General features: G+C 41.4%; 1 protein-coding gene across 8 annotated transcripts in view; it reads right to left on the bottom strand.

The window, feature by feature from the left end:
• KCNC2 (potassium voltage-gated channel subfamily C member 2) overlaps positions 1-20,158 on the bottom strand; it is a 282,147-nt gene extending 261,989 nt beyond the window's left edge. For 6 of the 8 annotated variants that reach the window (XM_070788831.1, XM_070788832.1, XM_070788833.1 and 3 more), the window contains exons 1-2: positions 19,319-19,559; positions 17,470-18,148 (exon numbers count right to left, since the gene is read on the bottom strand). In XM_070788831.1, coding sequence (XP_070644932.1) covers positions 17,470-18,129 — 660 coding nt within the window. In that variant the 5' untranslated portion in view covers positions 18,130-18,148; positions 19,319-19,559. Of the gene's footprint in view, positions 1-17,469; positions 18,149-18,736; positions 19,072-19,318; positions 19,560-20,085 lie in introns of those variants that run through there. The other 2 variants (XM_070788828.1, XM_070788827.1) reach the window with 2 other exon arrangements.
• Positions 20,159-21,276: the final 1,118 nt, after the last annotated feature.

Consider the following 21,276-nt stretch of genomic DNA (forward strand, 5'->3'; position numbering starts at 1 on the left):
TGAAATGCTATTTCTGTCGATAAGGATTCAATAAGAACTATTGCTGTTGTTTAGTCACTAAGTTGAGTCCTACTCTTTTGCAACCCCATGGATTGTAGCCCACCAGGCACCTCTGCCCATGGGATTCTGAAGACAAGAATACTGGAGCAGGTTGCCATTTCCTTCTCCAGGGGATCTTCCCGACCCGGGACCAAAGCCGAGGCTCCTACATTGGCAGGCGGTTCCTTTACCACCGAACAATCAGGGAAGCCAAAGTAACTATACATATTATTAATACACTAAAAGTAGTAGTTTATTCATATGCCATCAGTAATTAGTTAAAATTTAAGGGACAGCAAGACCCCATTCACAACACCATCTAAACATAAAATATATAGTAATAATACTTGAAGTAAACACGTAGGACAAGTATGAAGTAAACAATAAAATTATTTTATGAGATGTAAAATCAGATTTGAATTAAATCAGAAGGTACTGTGTTCCTCATTACAAAGATTAAATATTGGATAAAGAACTCTTTATACCCCCATGTAATTTAGAATTATCTTACAGAAAATAAAAATAATTATACTAAATTTCTAAAAGCCTTTGGGGGATAAAAGGGCTATTTTCTTCTTTAGCATATTATATATATTCCCTTAACTGTCCATAATCAGAACATTTACTTTTAAGATTTAGACTATTTTTTATTTTAAAAATAAATTACAATGACCCCTTATCTTAAAAACATAAATTTGTTCTAAAATTACTGTTTTAAGCATCATGATTTATTTTACAATTTTTATTTACTCTCTCACAGTGGTTCTTCCTAAAAACAATACAGCTTTGCCTGATGTCTCTAACATATACAATCACATGTATGCATGAAGGCTTTTCCCCCCTCCTTCCATTTGCATCACCACTATAATATATATGTGCCTGTATGCCCATGTTCAGCCACTCACTGCCATGCATCTATGTTTCTTTAAATGTCTTTCTCAGTCTTTCTATTTGCCACAACTCGGAATATCTGAGCATAATTAGGTTTTAGATGTAATTATCTTCATTACTGCACTGGTTTGATAAACTGTATTCTAGGTACATGGGGAAAAATTCACCTTTGGATATTTCCACTTTATTAAACGAAATGAGATAACAATACTGTGATGAATAGGAATCTTTTTTTTTTTTCCTGTCCTTCTTGTCTAATTTCCTTGCTGCTCACACATCCATTCTTTAGCATCTTTTCTTAGGACACAGCACCCTTCATGAAGGCCCAATTTCCATGTAATTAGCAGGACAATCAGTGCCATCTATTATCATCAGTCAGATGTCTCTCTACAAAATAAGGACTAAAGCATGTGGTCTCATTGGCAATGTCTCGGTGTAAAAAATTAAAGCAGGCTAACATGTAAATGTTATTTCTGCTTGACTCTATTACTTTATTGGGGAAATTTAAATACCACAAACATCTGTTAAACCATCAAAGTTCATGTCCTTACAGATGTATTCTCAGTGGGCAAATGATAAATTAATGAGTCACTGTTCTCCAAGTAATAATTTTCTAGGATTTTGTATTAATGTTAGTCTAACAAGCCTCTTATAGGCAATGATAAAATCACACACTATACGTCGGCTTTGAATATCTTCTTTAAGACTGTATATTTGGGAAGCAGAATAGATAAAAAGTGGACAAAGAAGGTGGCCCAAAGAAGATAAGAAGAAACAATGACCGCAGGGAAGAATCATAGAGGAATGCATCCTTGTAGACAAGGGAACTCATGGAATTGTTCATATGATAATTAAAAAAAAAAAAAAAAAAAAAACACCTCACTGAGAAAACTACCAGACACTGTGCGTTACTCTGAAAAATGACAACAAGAATGGAATGGTGCCCCCATGTATGAGTTCATAACTAGTGCAAGGAGCAAGGGGGCTATATACACATACAGTCAAATTCTACTTGGAAGATAGCACACTTTATCTCCTTGGCCAAGTCTCGTTAAAAATCATGAAAAATTATCACAGGGATAGAAAAGTAGGAAACACTGCTATCATTGACCCAGAAGCAAACACAATTGAGATGCAGATTCAGGGGAGAGGTAGAATGGAATTCAATATAGGTGCAAGAGAAAGCTTTTCCTGAAGTTGGTCAAGTGCTTCCCAGATAGTTACAGAAACCAGAGGAATCTCAAACTCAGAGGCAACAGTCCCTAGGACAAGGACTGTAGGACAACTTCTTAGAAGACCCTGACTTCCTTCAGTGGCTCCTAAAGAATTTTCCCTCAGGATATAGCCAGCAAGAATAGCTCTCTAGGGGGCTTCCCAGGTGGTCCAGTGGTTGGAAGTCCACCTGCCAATTCAGGGAACACAGGTTCAATCCCTGGTCCAGGAATACCCACATACCACAGGGCAGCTAAACTGGTGGGCCACAGCTCCTGAGCCCCCTCTCCTAGAGCATGGGAGCTGCAACTGCTGAAGCCTGCGTGCCTAGAGATCACGCTCTGAAACACGCAAAGCCACTGCAGTGGGAGGCCCGTGCACAGCAACAGGAGAGTAGCCCCCAGGCCTTGCAACTAGAGAAAAACAAAAGAGAAAGACCACACACAGCAAGGAAGACACAGCACAGCCGAAAATAAACAAATAAATATTCTTAAGAAAAGAAGAGCTCTCTAAATTACCTAGAGAATCAACAGAAGATAGTTTCTAATTAGACGTGCCATGACAGAGGACAGTAATGTAAATTTCTTAGTGCCCCATATTTACTCAAAGTGTATGGAGAAAAAGAAGAAGGGTCACTCCGTGTTAATCAAAATTCATTAAATTTCTTTCCCCAAATACAGATTCCTTTCTTAGACCCTGAGAGGGTCCCTAATTTACCCAACCACCCTATCCACCCTGAAGGGAATTCTTTTTTCTGCACAATCCTGCCTGTCTACCCACATAACACTACAATCACTGCCACCTTCTTTTAAAGGAAAAGATACCTGAAGAAAATAAATAACTATAAAAAGGGACAAAAGTGAAAGAATAGAAAAAAATCTACAGAGGAACCCAGAGTTAATACCTGAAATGAAATAGAACTTTGAAAATTATCTAACTAGTATCTTCATATTCTTGAAGACATGGTATCCATTAAGTGAGAACATACCAAAATGGAAAAGGAGAATCAAGACAATAAAAGATTTATCAGATACTACGAAATTGTTGCCCAAATGGACAAGTTAGCATCCTGGGTTAAATGGTATCTCCCCAAAACGCATGTTCACCTCAAACCTCAGAATGTGACCTTATTTTGTGACCTCTTTGTGGAGGTAATTTAAGTACAGCCCACACTAATCCAGTATGACCACATCTTAATTTATTCAATTTACTCAATTTATTTAAATTAACAAGTGGTCATACTGGATTACTGTAGGATATAACCCCCAAAATTGGTGTCTTTTAAGAAGAGACACCTGAGACACACCAGGACGATTATCTTGTCAAAATGGTGGCAGGGACTGGAGTGCCATGGCTACAAACTGAGGAACACCGAACTGCCAGCAGACCTTTCCCTCAAAGCCCCAGAAGAAACAAAGTCTGCTGAGACCAGGATTTCAGACTTTTAGCCTGCAGAGCCATAAGAGAATAAATTCTGTTGTTTCAAGTCATCCAGTTTGTGGTAGTTAGCTACAACAGCTCAGGGAAACTAATACAGCCAGTTAAATGCTACAATACTATAGCCACAAAGTGATACAGAAAGTCAAAGGAGAAAACAAACTGCTTTTGAAAGAGTTGAGAAGGTGCCAAGCAAGACTTGATAATTTTACAAACTACTGAAAGATGACTGAATCAACATGTAAAATCGAGGAGGGGAGAGTGCAGGCTGTGAGAACAGTGTACAAAAACACAGGACATTGTGCACACATCTCTTATACTCAGGAATGGCAAAGCATGCTGTCTGAGCAGTAGAGCTGTGGGAGCTGTTATTGCATTTGTAGATGATGGGCAGATTCTGGGAAGCCAGGCTACGAAAAATATGTTTTAATATATAGCCACTAGAAAAAGGATAACAAGTTTATAAGCAAGAAAATGGCACGGTACAGTAATGCTTTAGAAGGAGCTACTCTGCCTTGGATCTGAACTCACCACATTCTTCCCAGTTTAATTCCTTTGGTGCCTCTTCCCACTTTTGTTTTTCTTCCTCACTACCTTTGCTCCTTCCTGGACTTTATCTAGAGGAAATATTTACTTAAAACAAGTTTCCAAAGAGCCACAGAATCTCACTGGTACTTTTCAATCCCTAGTTAAATTTAAGCTTCTAGCTTTGGAATCTATATGAACTACTATATTGAATGAGTCAGTTACATTTCACAAAAATTATGCAAAAATTGATATTATTTTTTTGGGCATGAAACCAAAATAATATATAGCAAGACAAAGCTAACATTTATTTTAGAGAGGACTTATTCCTCACTATCTTTTATGGTGGTGAATTACAGCAACCAAAAATTTTAAGGGGCGTACCCTGCATCTAATTTCACAACAATAAAATCTATGAAATAGCTATTAATAACTGAGTAATTGGTACTGAAATATAAAAGAAAAATTACAAAACATAATACAAAATACTACAGTGTTAAATCCATAAAAGAATAACTACTGATTTCTCAAATCATATAACCACTGACTCTTGAATTAGAAAAAAGTCATAAAAGTTGTCTTGTCCCATTGGGCAAACAGAAGCTAGGGAGACATTCTTGACTTCTCTCTCTGCCTTACTCAAATGGCACCTAATTAATTAACAGTTCCACTTTAGTTGTCTTCATTTCACTTCATCACTCCGGCCACTGTTTTAAGTGAGATCACCGGTATCTCTTGGGCTGGTGGCTCAGATGGTGAGAGACCTGGGTTCAATCCCTGGGTCAGTAAGATGCCCAGGAGGATGAAATGGTAAGTATCTTTTCCAGTATTCTTGCATGGAGAATCCCATGGACAGAGGAGCCTGGTGGACTATAGTCCACGGGGTCGCAAAGAGTCAGACACAACTGAGTAACTAACACTTTCACTTTTTAGTATCTCACACCTGGATTAGCACACTCACGTGCTAAACTATAGCTCTTGTGACAAACTTGCACTCATTTTCCCCAGCCCAATCCTGTCTTCAAGTATAAATATTTCAGAATAATAGTCCTAATTACAAAGATGCATGCCATTGCTCTGCTGAAAATCCTTCCAAAGGTCTCCAGTCCCAGAGAAAGACCAGACCTTCTAAACAGAGCTTGCCAAGGCCTTCGATCCAACCTCAACTCGTTTCTGGAAACACCTCCACATCCCTTACACAAGGTGGGGGCTGTCCTGAATTATTTACAGCGTCTTGCATAGGCCTTGCCTTCTTTCCCTCTTAGGATTTTATTTCAACTCTTCTCTTTAAAAACTCTGGCTATCTCCTCTTCAGCCTCTGGTACCAAGACAGGTATATTTCTTCCAGGAAGTTTTTTCCCACCCTTGGCAACCTTCTGCCGGAGCTCTCCTGACATTGCACTTTCATTTCTTTTCTGCTGTTCTCCTCCAGGACACTACAGCTGCTTAAAGGCAGGGAATAAACCATTATCTTACAACTTGTAAAATGTTTGGTATAGGATATACATATGTTAGATATTGTTCTAACTACTATGTATTCATGTGGAATAGAATTATTCCTATAATTTCCCAGATAGCTATCCAATGTTCATACATTGGAAAAAACCTCAGCAATAGACAACTTACTTTTTTATGAACAATCTAAATGCTAGAATGTTCCCTTAAGGTACTCTATGTAACTACCCAATCCCTCTCAAATAACCAGCGCTTGGCATAAGGAATAGTGACGATTGTGATGATGATGATAACAGTAATAATGATACAGCTAAAATTGAGAGAACTAGACACCATGCTGGCTTCTGAACATGAATATGCACAATCCACCCTCATAACAATTCTTTGAGTCAGATATAATTATTATCTTCCCAGTCCAGATGAAAAGAGGGAGGCTTAAAGAAGCGACAGTGTGAAAGTGATACAGCAGGCAAGTGGTAAGTCAGGACCCAGACTCAGTGAACTGAGTGCAGTCCTTTACATTAACTCACTCCTGTCTCAAAACCAACTGTCAGCTAGTATTTTAACTCTTTTCCCTGAAAAAGAGATGTAGTAAAAATGATATCAAGAAGAAGAAGACAGATTGAAAAATAAAAATCTAGTTAAAAATCTTTATTTTAAATTAGTTTCCGAATTCATTTGTCTATGGAACTCTTTTGAGGGCAACACCTGTTAACATTCTGGATTGCTTTAGATCTAGAAAACATACTTTGGGAAATATTGGTTCAAGCATGATTATTACCCTATTTCAATGTTAAACTGTATTTGCTTTGGCAGCAGTCACATCACAGTACTAACATGAACTGGGTCAGTGGCCCACTACAATGCCAAAGATGTTCATCTTATCTGAATCCTATCCAAATCCTACTGGAGTGAGACCTGGGAAGTCGAAAATCTAGCCATCATCTCAGGTTATTCCTAGGCACATCTAAGTTTTAGAACCACTATCTAAGTGGTTAGGACCACTATTTTCAAATACACTGAGATAACATTCCTACCCAGAGGCCCTCTCTTCCGTTCAAGCCTGTTCTCCTGCATTCTGGTCCTTTTATTACCCCTTATGACATGGCACAGCACTCTATGTCAAGCCTCCATGTTTGCACACTACTCTGTTGACCTAATCCTTGACTGCTGGAAAACACATCTCTTGCATGTTAACTATTCAAATCTCATCTCCTCTTTATAGGACAGTGCGATCTGTGTGTCCACAGTATGCCAATATCGCTGCTATAGTTTTAATGCATTATACTGTAACCATGGGCAGACAGTTGTTCTTTTCCAATAGAATACAAGTGTCTTGAAGGTAAATGACAAATTTTAACCCTTACATTCTCTGTACTAACCTAGTTTGGGCCAATAGTTAAAACCCAAGAACTGTCAGCAGAGAGATTCAAAAGCATTTGACAGCTTTCATCTTTGAGGCTTGGTTCTCCTCCAGTTGGTTTAATTGAGAGAAATGTACTAATACCTAGCACATTATTTCAACCAAGAAATGCCATCAGTCCTGAATATCCATTGGAAGGACTGATGCTGAAGTTGAAGCTCCAATACTTTGGCCTCCTGATGTGAAGAACTGACTCATGGATGGCATCACCGACTCAACAGACATGAGTCTGAGTAAGCTCCGGGAGTTGACGATGGACAGGGAAGCCTGGCATGCTGCAGTCCATGGGGTCACAAAGAGTCGAACACGACTGAGTGACTGAACTGAAGCAATGCAGCAAGCCAAGGCAGAGGAAACACAAAAGGTTGCAAACAAAGAAACTCAGCACTGAAGCAGTCAAGTACTCAAAACTAAAGACAGAGAAATTTGAGATGAATTAAATCAATGATTAATACATAAACAGAAAAATGAATAGGTATTGAAAACAATCACTGAATTTTAAAAAATTAAAGAATTGATAGTATGCACGTATTACAACTAAAAACTAAGCAGTGGATTCTTATAAGAAAGTGGAACAATTAAAGAACCCTGTTTTTGAATTGAGACTAATCTATTTTGAATGTCATTGAAGCCTATCAGTGCATTAAAATACATTTGATTTCATTGCTTGGCATGAATTTTATATCTCTAACATTGTACTCTAAATATCAAAGCACCGTGAACACCATTTTGAACCTGGGAATTAAGTATAAGTTCACAAATGCCTCTCCATCATGATACAAATATGATGGTTGTTCAACTTTGATGAACCACTAATCATTTTATGTAACCCTGATAGCTCACTCAGGCCTGATAGTAAAGTTGTAGCTTTAAAAAAAAGGCTACTTGGTCCTTTAGAATCTCTTGGCACAAAAAAGGGCTAGCTAAACCTCTGTTCTGTCCATTTCCTACTCAATTTATATATGAAAGATGGGTCTCACTAAGAATATTATGAAAAATTTTCATAATCACCCTCTCACTGTTCACCTCAAGAGGGAAGCAGGACAATTGAAACAATAAATCAACTTGTAATGATGTCTTGTTCTACTTTCCTAAATATCAATTTTATCCAAATTAATATAGTAAGGAAGCTTCCTTTTGCCACTGTTTCCAATGCCATTACTTTGTCATTGTTTCCAATACAGTTATTATATAATATTCACTTTAAGCAAGTGGCATTTTATCCTCAATCAATAAATATAGAAATAAGCAACCCCATATCTGAACTTATGCAGCAAAATTTACAAACAAGACACAAAATTTACAGAAATTGTGAATAATCCTTGGCCCTTTCACTGAACCTAATCAGACAAACTGCTCTAGGAATAACTGCAAAGTGAAAGTGATACTTGCTCAGTCGTGTCTGACTCTGCAATCCCATGGATTATAGCCCGCCAGGCTCCTTATATTCAGCCAAATAGATTTTACATCAACATGTTGCCTTAAGTTTAGAATTAATAGTATCATTTGGATATCTTGACAATATTATTTAGGATCACTTTATATAAAAAAGTTTTTGCATTTTATCATTTAATGAATGACTTTAAAATTCTGGACAGTTTTGGTGTAAAGGAAGAGAACATCTGTGGCCAAAAGGTGGCAGATTTTCATCACTGAGACTTTCTCCATGGAGACAACTCAAAGGAGAACATCTTCCATTGCTGAGACTAAATCACAGAACATTTGCCAGGAAGGGCTGTCTTGAATTTTGCTCCAGTTTTTAAAGACATCAACAATGTTGTCAGATGCAGAAAGAATGGCAAAGCTCTAAGTTCTGATACAAAATCCACCAATGTCTTCAAACAGAAAATTAAGACACTAAGGTGTCTGCATAGGGTTTTCTTAATACATGAACACGGAGGAAACGTCAGGTTACACAGATGTCTCTATCATTATGAGCTTTCAGAAGAAAAGGTCAGTCAAGAAACCATAGCAATTATGGAGTACTTTTTTCCCCAATACTACCAGTAACTTCTTCTGTTTGACTCCTATAAAATGCCTTCTCTCAAACACACACAAAATTATAGGCTGCTTTACATTCCACCAATAGGGAAGGAAGCACTACCTTTGACTAACTACTAAAGAAGGTTGAAGGAAAAGTTTTTTAGTCTTGTATTTACTGACCTCACTAAAACATAAATCTCATTTTAGGTCTTAGAAACAGCTCCAACCATCTTCACTCTAATTTACCAGTTATCCCTGTGTATACCCAACCAAAATGTTGGGCTCCAAAATCACAGCAGGTGGTGACTGCAGCCATGAAATTAAAAGACACTTGCTCCTTGGAAAGAAAGTGATGATCAACCTAGATAGCATATTCAAAAGCAGAGACATTACTGTACCTACAAAGATCTGTCTAGTCAAAGCTCCAGTTTTTCCAGTAGTCATGTATGGATGTGAGATCTGGACTATAAAGAAAGCTGAGCGCTGAAGAATTGATGCTTTTGAACTGTGGTGCTGAAGAAGACCCGAGAGTCCCTTGGACTGCAAGGAGATCCAACCAGTCCATCCTAAAGAAAATCAGTCCTGGGTGTTCACTGGAAGGACTGATGCTGAAGCTGAAACTGCAATACTTTGGCCACCTGATGTGGAGAGCTGACTCATCTGAAAAGACCCTGATGCTGGGAAAGATTGAGGGCAGGAGGAGAAGGGGACAACAGAGGATGAGATGGTTGGATGGCATCACCGACTCAATGGACATGAGTTTGAGTAAGCTCTGGGTGTTGGTGATGGACAGGGAAGCCTGGAGTGCTGCAGTCCATGGGGTCGCAAAGAGTCTGACACGACTGAATGACTGAACTGAAACCCATGATCTGGTTAGTTACACGTGAGAAGAGAATGTCCTATAAAACATTAACCATCACCAATAGGTTGAACAAGGGTTGCATTTAAAAATTCCAAAGGCAATAAAGCCAAAAAAAGTAGAAAAACATATTACAAAAGACACACACACAAGGGATAAAGGGATAAAATAGGAGGTAAGTGAATAAACAGGCAGATTAGTTTTGATGTTTTAAAGGCAGTAGAACAGTAAGATGTAGACCTGGTAGAGAAGGCAGCAATGGAAGGATGCATCTGGAGGGTATCTGGAAATAGAATAAGAAGATAGGGACAATTTCCCTGCTATTGTTGAACAATAGGACATTGAAGAGGACAGACCCTACCCCAACTACTTCCAATAGGCTTGCTACCATCCGAAAACTAAAATTTGTGCAGCTGATATCAAACCCAATCCAGACTAAGCAATCAAGATGGAATGGGAGGAGTGCTGGGAGTCAGAAGTTCTAAATTCCAACCCTGCCACTGTGACTAACTACCCATGGCTATGAACAAGTCAGCTGTTTTTGTGATTTAAGGTCACTGTGTCAGGTTTCCTGACACAATGACCAGTTTCCTTCCCAGTCTCATGAACAACAGAAGTCTGTTATACATACCAGTGTCACTGAAAGATGCTGTGGTGTGGTGGGATGCATGCTCAGTTGTGTCCGACTCTTTGCGATTCCACAGACTGTAGCCTGCTAGGCTCTCTGTCCATGGGATTTCCCAGGCAAGAATACTGGAGTGGATTGCCATTTCCTCCTCCAGGGGATCTTCCCGACCCAGGGATCGAACCTGCATCTGCATTGGCAGGTGGATTCTTTACCACTGAGCCATTAGGGAGGCCACATTCAAAGATTATATACCACATAATATATAATACACGTATGCTCACACACAAATATTCTCAATCAAAACTTTAAGCCATATTCCCACAAGTCTCTTCCTTCACTTATCCATATAAACATTTTATCAATATACAGAGTATGTATCTACATTATGATAGTGAATATATCTTTTTTATGTAAATATATATAGGCTGAAATAGAAAAACTATTTTTTTCTCAAAAGAGAAATAGGACAAAAGAGACACTGATGTATAGAACAGTCTTTTGGACTCTGTGGGAGAGGGAGAGGGTGGGATGATTTGGGAGAATGGCATTGAAACATGTATAATATCATATATGAAACGAGTCGCCAGTCCAGGTTTGATGCACAATACTGGATGCTTGGGGCTGGTGCACTGGGATGACCCAGAGGGATGGTATGGGGAGGGAGGAGGAAGGAGGGTTCAGGATGGGGAACACATGGCGGATTCTTGTTGATATATGGCAAAACCAATACAATATTGTAAAGTTAAATAAAATAAAATTTTAAAAAGAAGAAATAGGGTGCACTATATAATCCATACATATTTTTCTCTTCAAATATTCTTCACTAGTGAGTACATTAAAACACAAACTTACAAAGTGTGCTAGACAGCATACTATTCTCTATGCTTATCCTGATTGAATGAGTTATGAAAAAAGATTAGAACTGAATAATTTGACACTATTTGGTAAACACTTAAATGTGTTAGGCATATCTGTAAATCCTCAAGTGAATAAGACTTTCGCTTCTGTATAAGATATGGGAAGGGGAAAAGGCTGGTGTCTTTGACAAGGCACTTTTCAAATGGAAATAAAACTGAGATTACCTAATCAGTTACCCTTGTGGGTGGATGGCTATACACCTGCACTGAATCTTAGACTTAGAAAATGACAGAGCCGATCATCTTTATGGGTTTCATGACAGAGCGGACAGCAAAATGATTCCTGAGATCAATATGTGGTTGAAAGAAAGCTGTTTTCAATGGAAACAGGAAGCTAGGAGCCAACCTGTTTCTATGGTAACCAGAGCAGCAGCTACCCAACAGCTGTAGGAAAAGAAAAGGGCAGCAAGTTAAAATTCAAAAAAAAAAAAAAAAAAAAAACACAAGAGAAATCCATGCTAGTTTACCTTAATAGTGTGATGGTCCCTAGAGGACAATCAAAATGAGTGCAGACATGCTCTTTTCCTACCCAGGGATTTTCAGCGTCACTATCCTTGTTTTTTCCTCTAAACTTCAAAATCTTGGAGCTGGAAAGAAGTTTGAATACTTATCTAATCCAGTGTGTCATCCCCATTTTTTCTTTCAAAATAAAGCCAAAGGAAATCAAGAATTAGAAAGATGAAGTAAATTCTCAAAGGTCACACAGCTAGCTGTGAAAGCAGAGTTAGTGCCTAGGACTCATGGATTCCAACTCAGGCATTTTTCCAATGCACTTTCCATGTACTCTCTACTCTACTCTCTTCTCCTCCCAACACCTACAGTTTAGTCACTTTCTGTGAAAATATTGACTACACAGTATTAAAATTAATCACCACCCTTCAAACTATAAGCAAAAGGCAATGCTATCTTGTCATAGAAAAATCTTGACTGTTTTTCCAAAAGAAAAGCCCTTCATACTTCAAAAAGAACTGGATCAAGTTTATATAATCCACTGATGGTTACAGTTTAGATTATCTTGCCATTATGTATTTCCTTAGAGAGACCTGTGTTTATACTATATCAGTCCTTTAGTGCTCTTTACTATTTCATTCAGATACACTTCTACAGTTGCCATAATAAAAAAGGGTAAATGATTCAGAATTTGAGAATAAAAATGAGATCTGAAAACTGCATTTACTTTATTTGCAGTAGTTAAAATAAATAGTAATGATACATATTTCTAAATGGAAAAGGTTGACCTGCATTTTTTATAAAACTACACATTTCCTCGTTTTCAGTTGCTTTGAAAATAAGCTGCTTGACAGAGAAGAAAAATTTCTCTGACTCTCATTTAGTTTTGTCAATTCAGGTCTACACATGAGCTCTTGGGAAAATATAACAGAAAGAAAAAAAAAAAAAAAACCATACATAAACTGTCCAACTACTCACCTTTGGCATGATAATGCCCTAGCAACAGATTAGGTCACCTAGTCTGGGGTCAAATACACTATCAAAAATACAGTTCTACTAAAGTTACTTGCTTTTTTAAATTATGTGTTGAATGAGGCACTCTCTAATCTTATCCAATGCTCAGAATATATGAATAAAATCAAATATATCTGTGAAGTGTATAATGAGTGGCCTGGAAAAAGTCAAGGGAGACTTAGATGCTTATATAGCAAATGCAAATACACCAGACTCTTAACAGCAGACTCTTTTTAGGGGTCTGAAGTTTGGATTTGTATTGTCATGTGGTTGGCCATAACTTTTAATTGTGAGATTAAAAAGATGGTTAGATAGCATCACCGACTCAAAGGAAATGAAACTGAGCAAACTCTGGAAGATAGTGAAGGACAGAGAAGCCTGGCGAGCTGCAGTCCATGGGGTCACAAAGAGTCGGACATAACTTAGTGACTGAACAAACAACAACAAACTTTTAATTAAAATAGGAAGGGATGAAGACACTCAAACACACTGTAAATAATTCAGTTGTTTTCTCTGCAAATAATTCAGTTTATAGCTATAAGCACAGCTTGTCTCATACTCTTCAATAATATTGCAAAGAGAGAGCCTATATATCACTCTGAAAACACAAAAATCAAGGCTAAAAAAGCCTAACACTTTCATAATAAAATAAAGACTAACAGAAGCATAAAACTGTTGTTTCTTTTTTTTTTTTTTTGGCCACACCACACAGCTTCCAGGATCTTAGTTCCCCTGCCAGGTATTGAGCCCCAGTTTCTCCTAACCAGTGGCCCACCAGAGAATCACCAAGATCATCATTTCTAAACGCAGTATTTTCCCGAACATCTCAAGCAACACTTCCACATGAGTTTTGGTTTTTTTTTAAGGGAAACATCTTTAGTGTCTCTGGAATTTTGCTTGTTGTTATTCTGTTGTACTTTTAACTGAATAGATAATATTTTAGGAAATATTTTATTATAAATAGAGTGGTGAGCTTACTGAGGCCAAGTACTATATCTGCTCACGCACTTCTAGTATCTTATATAGTTTCTGGTCTACAATGACTGCAGAAACAATGTTAATTGACTAAAATTCTAAAATTTTAATAATTAACAACAATATTTCACAAACAAGCTTTATTTGGCCATTATTTCTTTTAACTGGAGTAAGGCTCACAGAACAAGAATTAATACGTGTTCTTTCTTTAATCTTAATGTATGACTCAAATTGTCCTTACCATATTATAACTTTAAAAAATTAAATGCGACATCTAAACCTAGAAAATAGTTATTTAGAAGATCATTCCTTTCCTGTTTTGTACTTTGAGGTAGAGGAAAAAATGTCCCATAAAAAGCAAATTACATATATGCAATTCTGAATCCAATTTTAGATATTCAAATTTAAATTGTAATAGTTTTAAGGAGTATATTTTATTAATTCTGTGGAAATAAAACCATTTAAAATGCTTTTTTCTATTTGTAAATATTATTCAATGCCATCAACAGGATAATCTCTCTTCTTTCCAGATCTCATTTTCTCCACAACAGGTTTCCATGACAACTTATATTTAAATTTTTATAAATTTCTAATATATTTCTAAGAATACAATTCATAAATGTAAAATATAAACTTATTTACCAAGTTAACCTGAACAATTTAGACTGTTCAAATATGTATTTATATCATAAATTAAAAGCAACAGAGGAGGGGGAAATGCCAACCAAAACAAAAGGCAAAAATACAATGCTGTAAAATTAAATTAATTATCTAGTTCCTACCACTGTTGTTTCAGTCTGCCACTTTAGACTAAAAAAGTTAGAAGTAAAACAAATCTACTATATAATTAAGTCACTCTCCTCAGTACTGGGAAAGGATAAGGACAATGATGAAACAAGTATAACAAATTGAAAACAGAATTTGCACAGTTAAAATTGTTCATCTCAAGTACATCAATAAAAGATGAACTAATGTAAAATGAAAAGTAAGAGGGTTTATAAAAGTTAAATACTTCTATTAAGAATGACATCAGTAAGACCACAGCTGAAACAAACCACTTGATAATTGATTTTATGTCTCCTAGAATCATGTCCATGAAAATATAATTTCATCCAGTGACCTCCCAATGTAATTCTATTTACCAAAGTAGTCAGATAATATTGTCAGTCAATCATCTGAACTAAAAGTGTCCATAAAAAAAATATTAAATCACATGTAAATAGAATGGGGACTTCTGAGTACTCTTTTTTAAGCAACCCCTAATAATTTGAAAAGCGATTTTTCTGAAGACAAATCCCACAAATGTTAGCCAATCTGAAAAAAAAAAAAAAAAAGGAAAAACATTACATATAAACTGGTCAATAAAAATTGAAAGTTAGAACAGGGTTCATTTGAAGAAAACTGGAATCCCATATTTGCACTCTAATGTTGGGTAGTGCAGCCAAAGACCTGGAAAAAAATGTGTATGTATGCATATATATATATACACACACACAGAGATAAGTCATAGATGACCTTTCAAAGTTAGAAGACTAAGGACTGTCCTATGCTGCATTAAATCTCAAGAGCAACACTGTCTGCAGAGATTTCACAAGCCAGATAGTCAGTTATAATCAGTGGTTGCGGTGGAAAGGGCCTGGGGAGGGTGTCATGAGACCTTCAGCGTAATTTTGGCTTTGCTAATAACTTGCTCTATGACCTTGGCCATCACTTAGCATCTGCAGTCTTCATTTTCCTCATCTACAAACTACAGGTTCCTCAAGAGGTGACCTCAACGAAATTTTCCAGGTCTCTCATTCTCAGCTGATTCTGTTTCTAATGGCTCTTTGACCTAAAACTAATCTCTAATCTATCTGTGTTCTTTTCCTCACCTAAAGTGGATGCAGGTCAGATTCTTAATATTATTACAACAAAATCTTGGTAAGATTTTTAAAAAACTATTTTCAAGTTAATGGGCTACCCTTAGACCATTAATTCATAGAATCAAATTCCATAGCAGTAATAAAAATTGAACGCCTTGAAGCTTTTCCTGTGCAACCTAGCCTCCAAAAAATGCATTTTATTATCATGAATAAAGATAATAAAACATCCTGGTTTTTTATACCACATAAAATAACAAAATTATATGATGAGTCTGAAAACAAATGCAGATTATCTTTTTAGTCGCCAATTGGAAAGAGCACTATGGCACACAGCTGGAATCCAAAACAACAGAGATAATTGTCATGAGTCTCTGATTTAATTTAAATAAATAAATAAGTCTGCACTTTTTTTTTTCCCTGAATGCCAACTCTTGCTGAATTCATAGAATGGTCTTAAAAGGAAGATCTCGGAGTTGAAGTTATTAATTCTATATTCAAATATGAGAATGTGGACATACTGGAATTTATGTGTGCACTTAAATACCAGATCCCATAACGTAGCAATGCTTTAAATTGTCTCTTTGATAGTCTATATCAAATTGCAAACAGAATACATGCTCAGACTTCTAAAGTGGTATCAGAAGCACATCTTCTGACATGTTATCAGACAGCTGCAAAATGTCTCAGAGGCAGAGACTTCTGACATGCAGAGGATGGAGCCAAACTCAAGCTGGGAGAAATCCCATTCTGCCCAAGGAGGATCTTTCCTAGGTTCAGAAGCAAACCAGACACATGCAGTTGCAAAGATTTAACTAAATACAGTACTCCATTCTCACACAGAATTAAAAACCATTCACATACTGCATAATCTGAGGTTATTTATATTTCTTTTATTTCCTTTAAAATTAGAGAAACCATTACTAGTTACTTTTATCATCTCTTAATTTTGAAGAATTTTGAAGAATCAATCCGGTGTGTCAAAGACTAAATTTAAACTGTCACTCAAACTAGAAACTGAAAAGAAACATGAGTATGGGATCAAAATGTATAGAATAAAATTAAGTTGCCTACAATCTAAATTAGAGACTCCCACTGAACTAGGACCACCGAAGTGTCCAATCGGCATTGAACCTGTAAAAGACACAGAGCGCCAGGGGAAAGACACAGACTCCAAAATTCACTGTGCAGGTGGGCTATCCCGTCAGTTTACTGAGGCAAGCAGACTCAGCACTGCTCTCCCTTGGATGGAGACAGGCCCAAACGATATTCAGGAGGTTCTCTTTCCAAGATGAACCCGTTCATCTCCCGGCCCAGCCACAGACATATATTCCGTTTCCCTCTACTGCCCTAAGTAGGGCCACTGCTCTGCGTGAGTCAGGCGTGTCAGACCTCACTGGAAAGATCAAACCGTGATGATCGGGAGGCCTGGAGGACCCTCGGAACTCAAGAAAAGGTTGGAATAAAAGAGAAACAGAAATTCCACATCATGAAGCGTGGGTAGCGATTTCAGAACGAGGTTCCAACAGACTTGCCCAGAGCAGTGGACATTTGCCCTGCTGGTCCCACCTGGGGAAGTAAATCTCGGTTTGAGTTGAGGAGAGGAGGGCGGAGGGGAACGGGGCGGGTAGAAAGAGGACGAGGGAGGGGGGCCCTGAGTTTGCCCTGAGCGATGGGCCCCCAGCCTACCGATACGGGACACCCCGGCCCGCTACCCGAAGCCCTCTGCTGAGAGAGCAGGACGTCTCGGAAGGGATGGGGAGAAGCTGGAGCAGCACGGAAGGGGGCGCCTCTGGCCTTACCCGGGCGGCTCTGGACGAGTAGGGGTCCTCGAAGAGAGCCCACATGCGGGGCTGCAGCCTCCTCCAGCGGCCGGACTTGCCGTCTGGGCCCCCCAGGCCCGCGGCGTCCTCGATGCCCAGCCTCTTGGCCGCCAGGTCCTCGTCGTCGCCGGGGTCGCCGCCGAGGAGGTCGGGGGCCTCGAAGATGTCGAGCGCCTCCTCGGCGTCGCGGTGCTGCCGGTAGGTCATCCAGCAGCAGGGCTCCACGTCGGTCTCGTCGATGCCCCAGAAGGCCAGCTCCTCCTCGAAGAGCGGCCCGCACACGTCGGCCGGGCAGTGCAGCTTGCCGGTGCGGTAGTAGTTGAGCACGTAGGCAAAGACGCCCGGGTGCCGGTCGAAGAAGAACTCGCGGCCGCCCCCGGCGGGGTGGTCGCCGCCGCGGGCGCTGCAATTGCGCGCGCCGCCCTCCAGGCAGCCGCCCGGCCCGGGGGACCGCGGGGGCGGCCGCGGCGGCGGCGAGCGCGCAGGGGGCGGCGGCTGCAGCGGGTCGCCCTGGGTTTCGGAGGCGGCGAGCAGGGCCAGGCGCGTCCCGGGCAGGGTCTTGAGGGTGCTGCGGTAGGTTTCGTGCCGGGTGCCCCCGACATTGAGGATCACCCTCTCGTTGCTCTCGATCTTGCCCATCTCTGTGCCTCAGACATGACTGGGGGGAGGCGAATACAGCGCCAAGTTAAACAGCGCGGCTGGCGGAGCCGCGCTGTGACCCCCGCCCCCACTCCCAGCCCCAGCGCCCCAGGATGCAGCGTGGACGGGGAGGTGAGGCGCCAAGGAGCCTCCCTGGAGAAGCCCGACGCCCAGCCCTGTCCCCGCCTCACGCAGCACTGAGCCTTCCCCAGGTTTCTAGAGAACTGAGGAGATAGCAGTCCCCATCTTCCTCGACCTCTCACGACCCCTCTCCCCCAGCCTCTCACCTTTCTCCCTCAGCTCTGCCTCCTGCAGCTTCTCACCCCTCACCTTCTCTCGAGTTGAACCCGTTTCCAGTCCCTACACCTCCCCCGCTCTCTCCCCAGTCCCCTCATTTTCCCCTCCGAGATCCTCCCGCGTTTTCTTCCTCCGCCCCATCCTCTCCCCAAGCCCGCTCCCTTTCCTCCCTCACACTGAGACCCGCTTCCCCCCTACCCTCTCCGGGAGGCAGTTCCCTTAGGCAAGGAGTTCTCTGTGCCCAGGCAACTTGACAGTGCTGGGTGGAGAGACCCCCGGACTGGGCGGCGAGCCCCCCTCAAACGCGTACCCTCGGTGAACTCTGGACGGCCCGCCGCTCCCAGGCTCCCGGGGAATGCCCTCTGCACGACCTGTTCTCGGTTCACCTCTCCTCTCCCTCCCGGGCCAGGCAAATAGACCCAACGCAGAAGTCGGAGCAAAAACAAACGTCCCTGCTAGTGCCTTTCACCAAGGAGACCTCTGCCTAATTTCCTGATCCAGTTTTCTTTTCACATGATTGCTGTGAAAATTATTATTACTTGGGAAAGGAAACGACTAACTAGAATCCATTTTGGAGAGAAGTGATCCATGCATCCCACCCCATCCCCCTTTCCCAAGAGAAACAAACGCCTCTCGGGTGGAGAGTCGGGGGCTGCTTCCCAGGAGGCGCGAGTGGGGCGGGTCCCCGAGGGAAAGCTGCTGGAGGCACGCCCCCTGGACCCCGGAGTTGGGAGTCCTGGTGACGGTGTCCCCGTTTCCGACCTCCCAGCCACCTCTCCCCGGGGCTTCGGCTCTCCAGTCCAGGAGCGGAACGGAGCGGAGATGCCTGCCTCGCGGGCTCTCGCACGTCCTTCCCGGCAAACCCGCCCCTCGCCTTCCCGCCCCTAGTTACCTTAAGGAGACCGAGAGGAAAGTGCTGCTGCTCCGGCGTCCGAGCGGACGAGGGGCTTGGGGCAGCCCGACTGAGTCCCGACGCCCAGCCCAGCCGCCAGGCGCCAACGAGAAACTACTTGTTGGCGTTTTCCCGGTGCAGGTGGTTGGGCCGCTGCCCCGGGTACCCGGCTCGCACAGACAGCGCCCGCCGGCCGCCCGCGCCGCCCGCCCTCATTCCGCGAGCGGCGGGCGCGCCCCGCGCCGACCTCGGCGCCGAGAGGCAGCATCGCGCGGGGCTGGGCGGACCATGGAGCGCGGGGCGGGCCCCGCCGGCGCGCCGTGACCCCGCCGGCAGCGGCCGCCGCGCGGCCCACCCGAGTCCGGGGGGCTCATCCGCCCGCAGGCGAGCCCACCCGACCTACGCGGGCCGCAGATCTCCTTCCGCCCCGCAGGCGGCCGCTGTCGGAGCCGCCCCTCCGCGCAGCTCGCCGCCGGCCTCTGCGCCCGAGCCCCGAGCTCGCGGAGCGGCGGGTGGGCGGCGGGTGGGTCTGGGGAAGCGCTGCTGTACCAACCAGGTTCAGCTCCTTTCCTTCAGGGAGACTCTGTCCCCGCCCTCTCTGGAGCGGCTGTCTGCCTTATTTACACCCCACTCTCCACACCCTTTCTCTTCCCGCTACCCCACCCCTCCCAACAAGTGAGAGCGAAAATCTGAGACCAAGTGTGTTTTTTTATGTTTGTTTTTGTTTTTTTTCTTAATGGCAGCTGAAGGGAGCAAGCTCTACTTACAGGTGACAAGTGAGTCCGGTCTCTTGCGTCTTAACCATGGCTATGGCTTGCTCTTTTCAGTGAAATGTAGGTCTCCAGTCAGCACATCATGGTTATATAAAACAAAACAAGTTTTAAAAGTTTATTCCAGGAACATAAGGCTCTAGCAAGTGAAAATTCAGGTTTATCAGAAGCTTAAAAAGACAAACTACAGATATCCAAGTACCAAAGCAGTGATCTCATTAGCCAGTTTCTCCCTTTCTAAAAATTTTATTGGGCCCTGTATTAGTTTGCTAGGGCTGTCAATAATAGAGTACCACGAACTGGATTGTTTAAGCAGCAGAAATTTATTATCCCCCAATTCTGGAAACTCAAAGCTCCAAATGAAGGTGTTGTCAGGGTTGGTTTCTTCTGAGGGCTGTGAGGAATGGATCTCTTCCAAGCCTTTCTCCTTGGTTTATAGATGGCTGTCTTCTCCCTTTGTCTGTACCTCATTTTCCCTTTATGCACGCCTGTCTCTGAACAAATTTCTCCTTTAAACACTAGTCATACTGGATTAGGGCCCACTTTCATGATTTCATTTTAACTTAATTACGTCTGTAAAGACCCTAACCCCAAAGAAAGGGGCACTCTGAGGTACTGGAGGCTAGGAGTCCCACATCTCTTTTTTGGGGCCGTGATGATTTGGGGGAGGTTTGAGGGGAAGCCTGAGACACAGTTCAACCCATATTAGATCTTACCACCAAATAGAGGGTGTGTTTCTGTGACTCTGCCTATATTTCTAGAAAGAAAAGGATGGAGAAGAGCGATCATGGTCCATGGAGGTAGTTTGATAGGCTTGAAGTCCGTGGAGTAGGTGAGACACCAGGTTGTATGTAGGAGGAAGTGCCTGAAAAACAGATACTAACATAGACACTATGGAAAGAGCAAGAGTTGTGAGTTACTAATGGAAACGTTTTAGCAATATACAAGACTACAAGATAGGCAATTAACTATAAACAATTCACTAAAGAAAATTCCTACCTGTTATGACTGTAAATACCTAAACAAAGTGAAGAAAGATCTTTGGAAGGGCACTGATGTCCAGGAAACTAATGCCAGAAAATATGGTAAGTATACATTTGTAAGAAATTTACTAACAGTATGACAGTAAATGTGTAATAATAACCTACCTAGCCTTGTGAAAGTATAAACTTGTTTTACTAACATGTA

Source organism: Bos indicus, chromosome 5 (assembly GCF_029378745.1).
Source record: "Bos indicus isolate NIAB-ARS_2022 breed Sahiwal x Tharparkar chromosome 5, NIAB-ARS_B.indTharparkar_mat_pri_1.0, whole genome shotgun sequence".
Lineage (NCBI taxonomy): Eukaryota > Metazoa > Chordata > Mammalia > Artiodactyla > Bovidae > Bos > Bos indicus.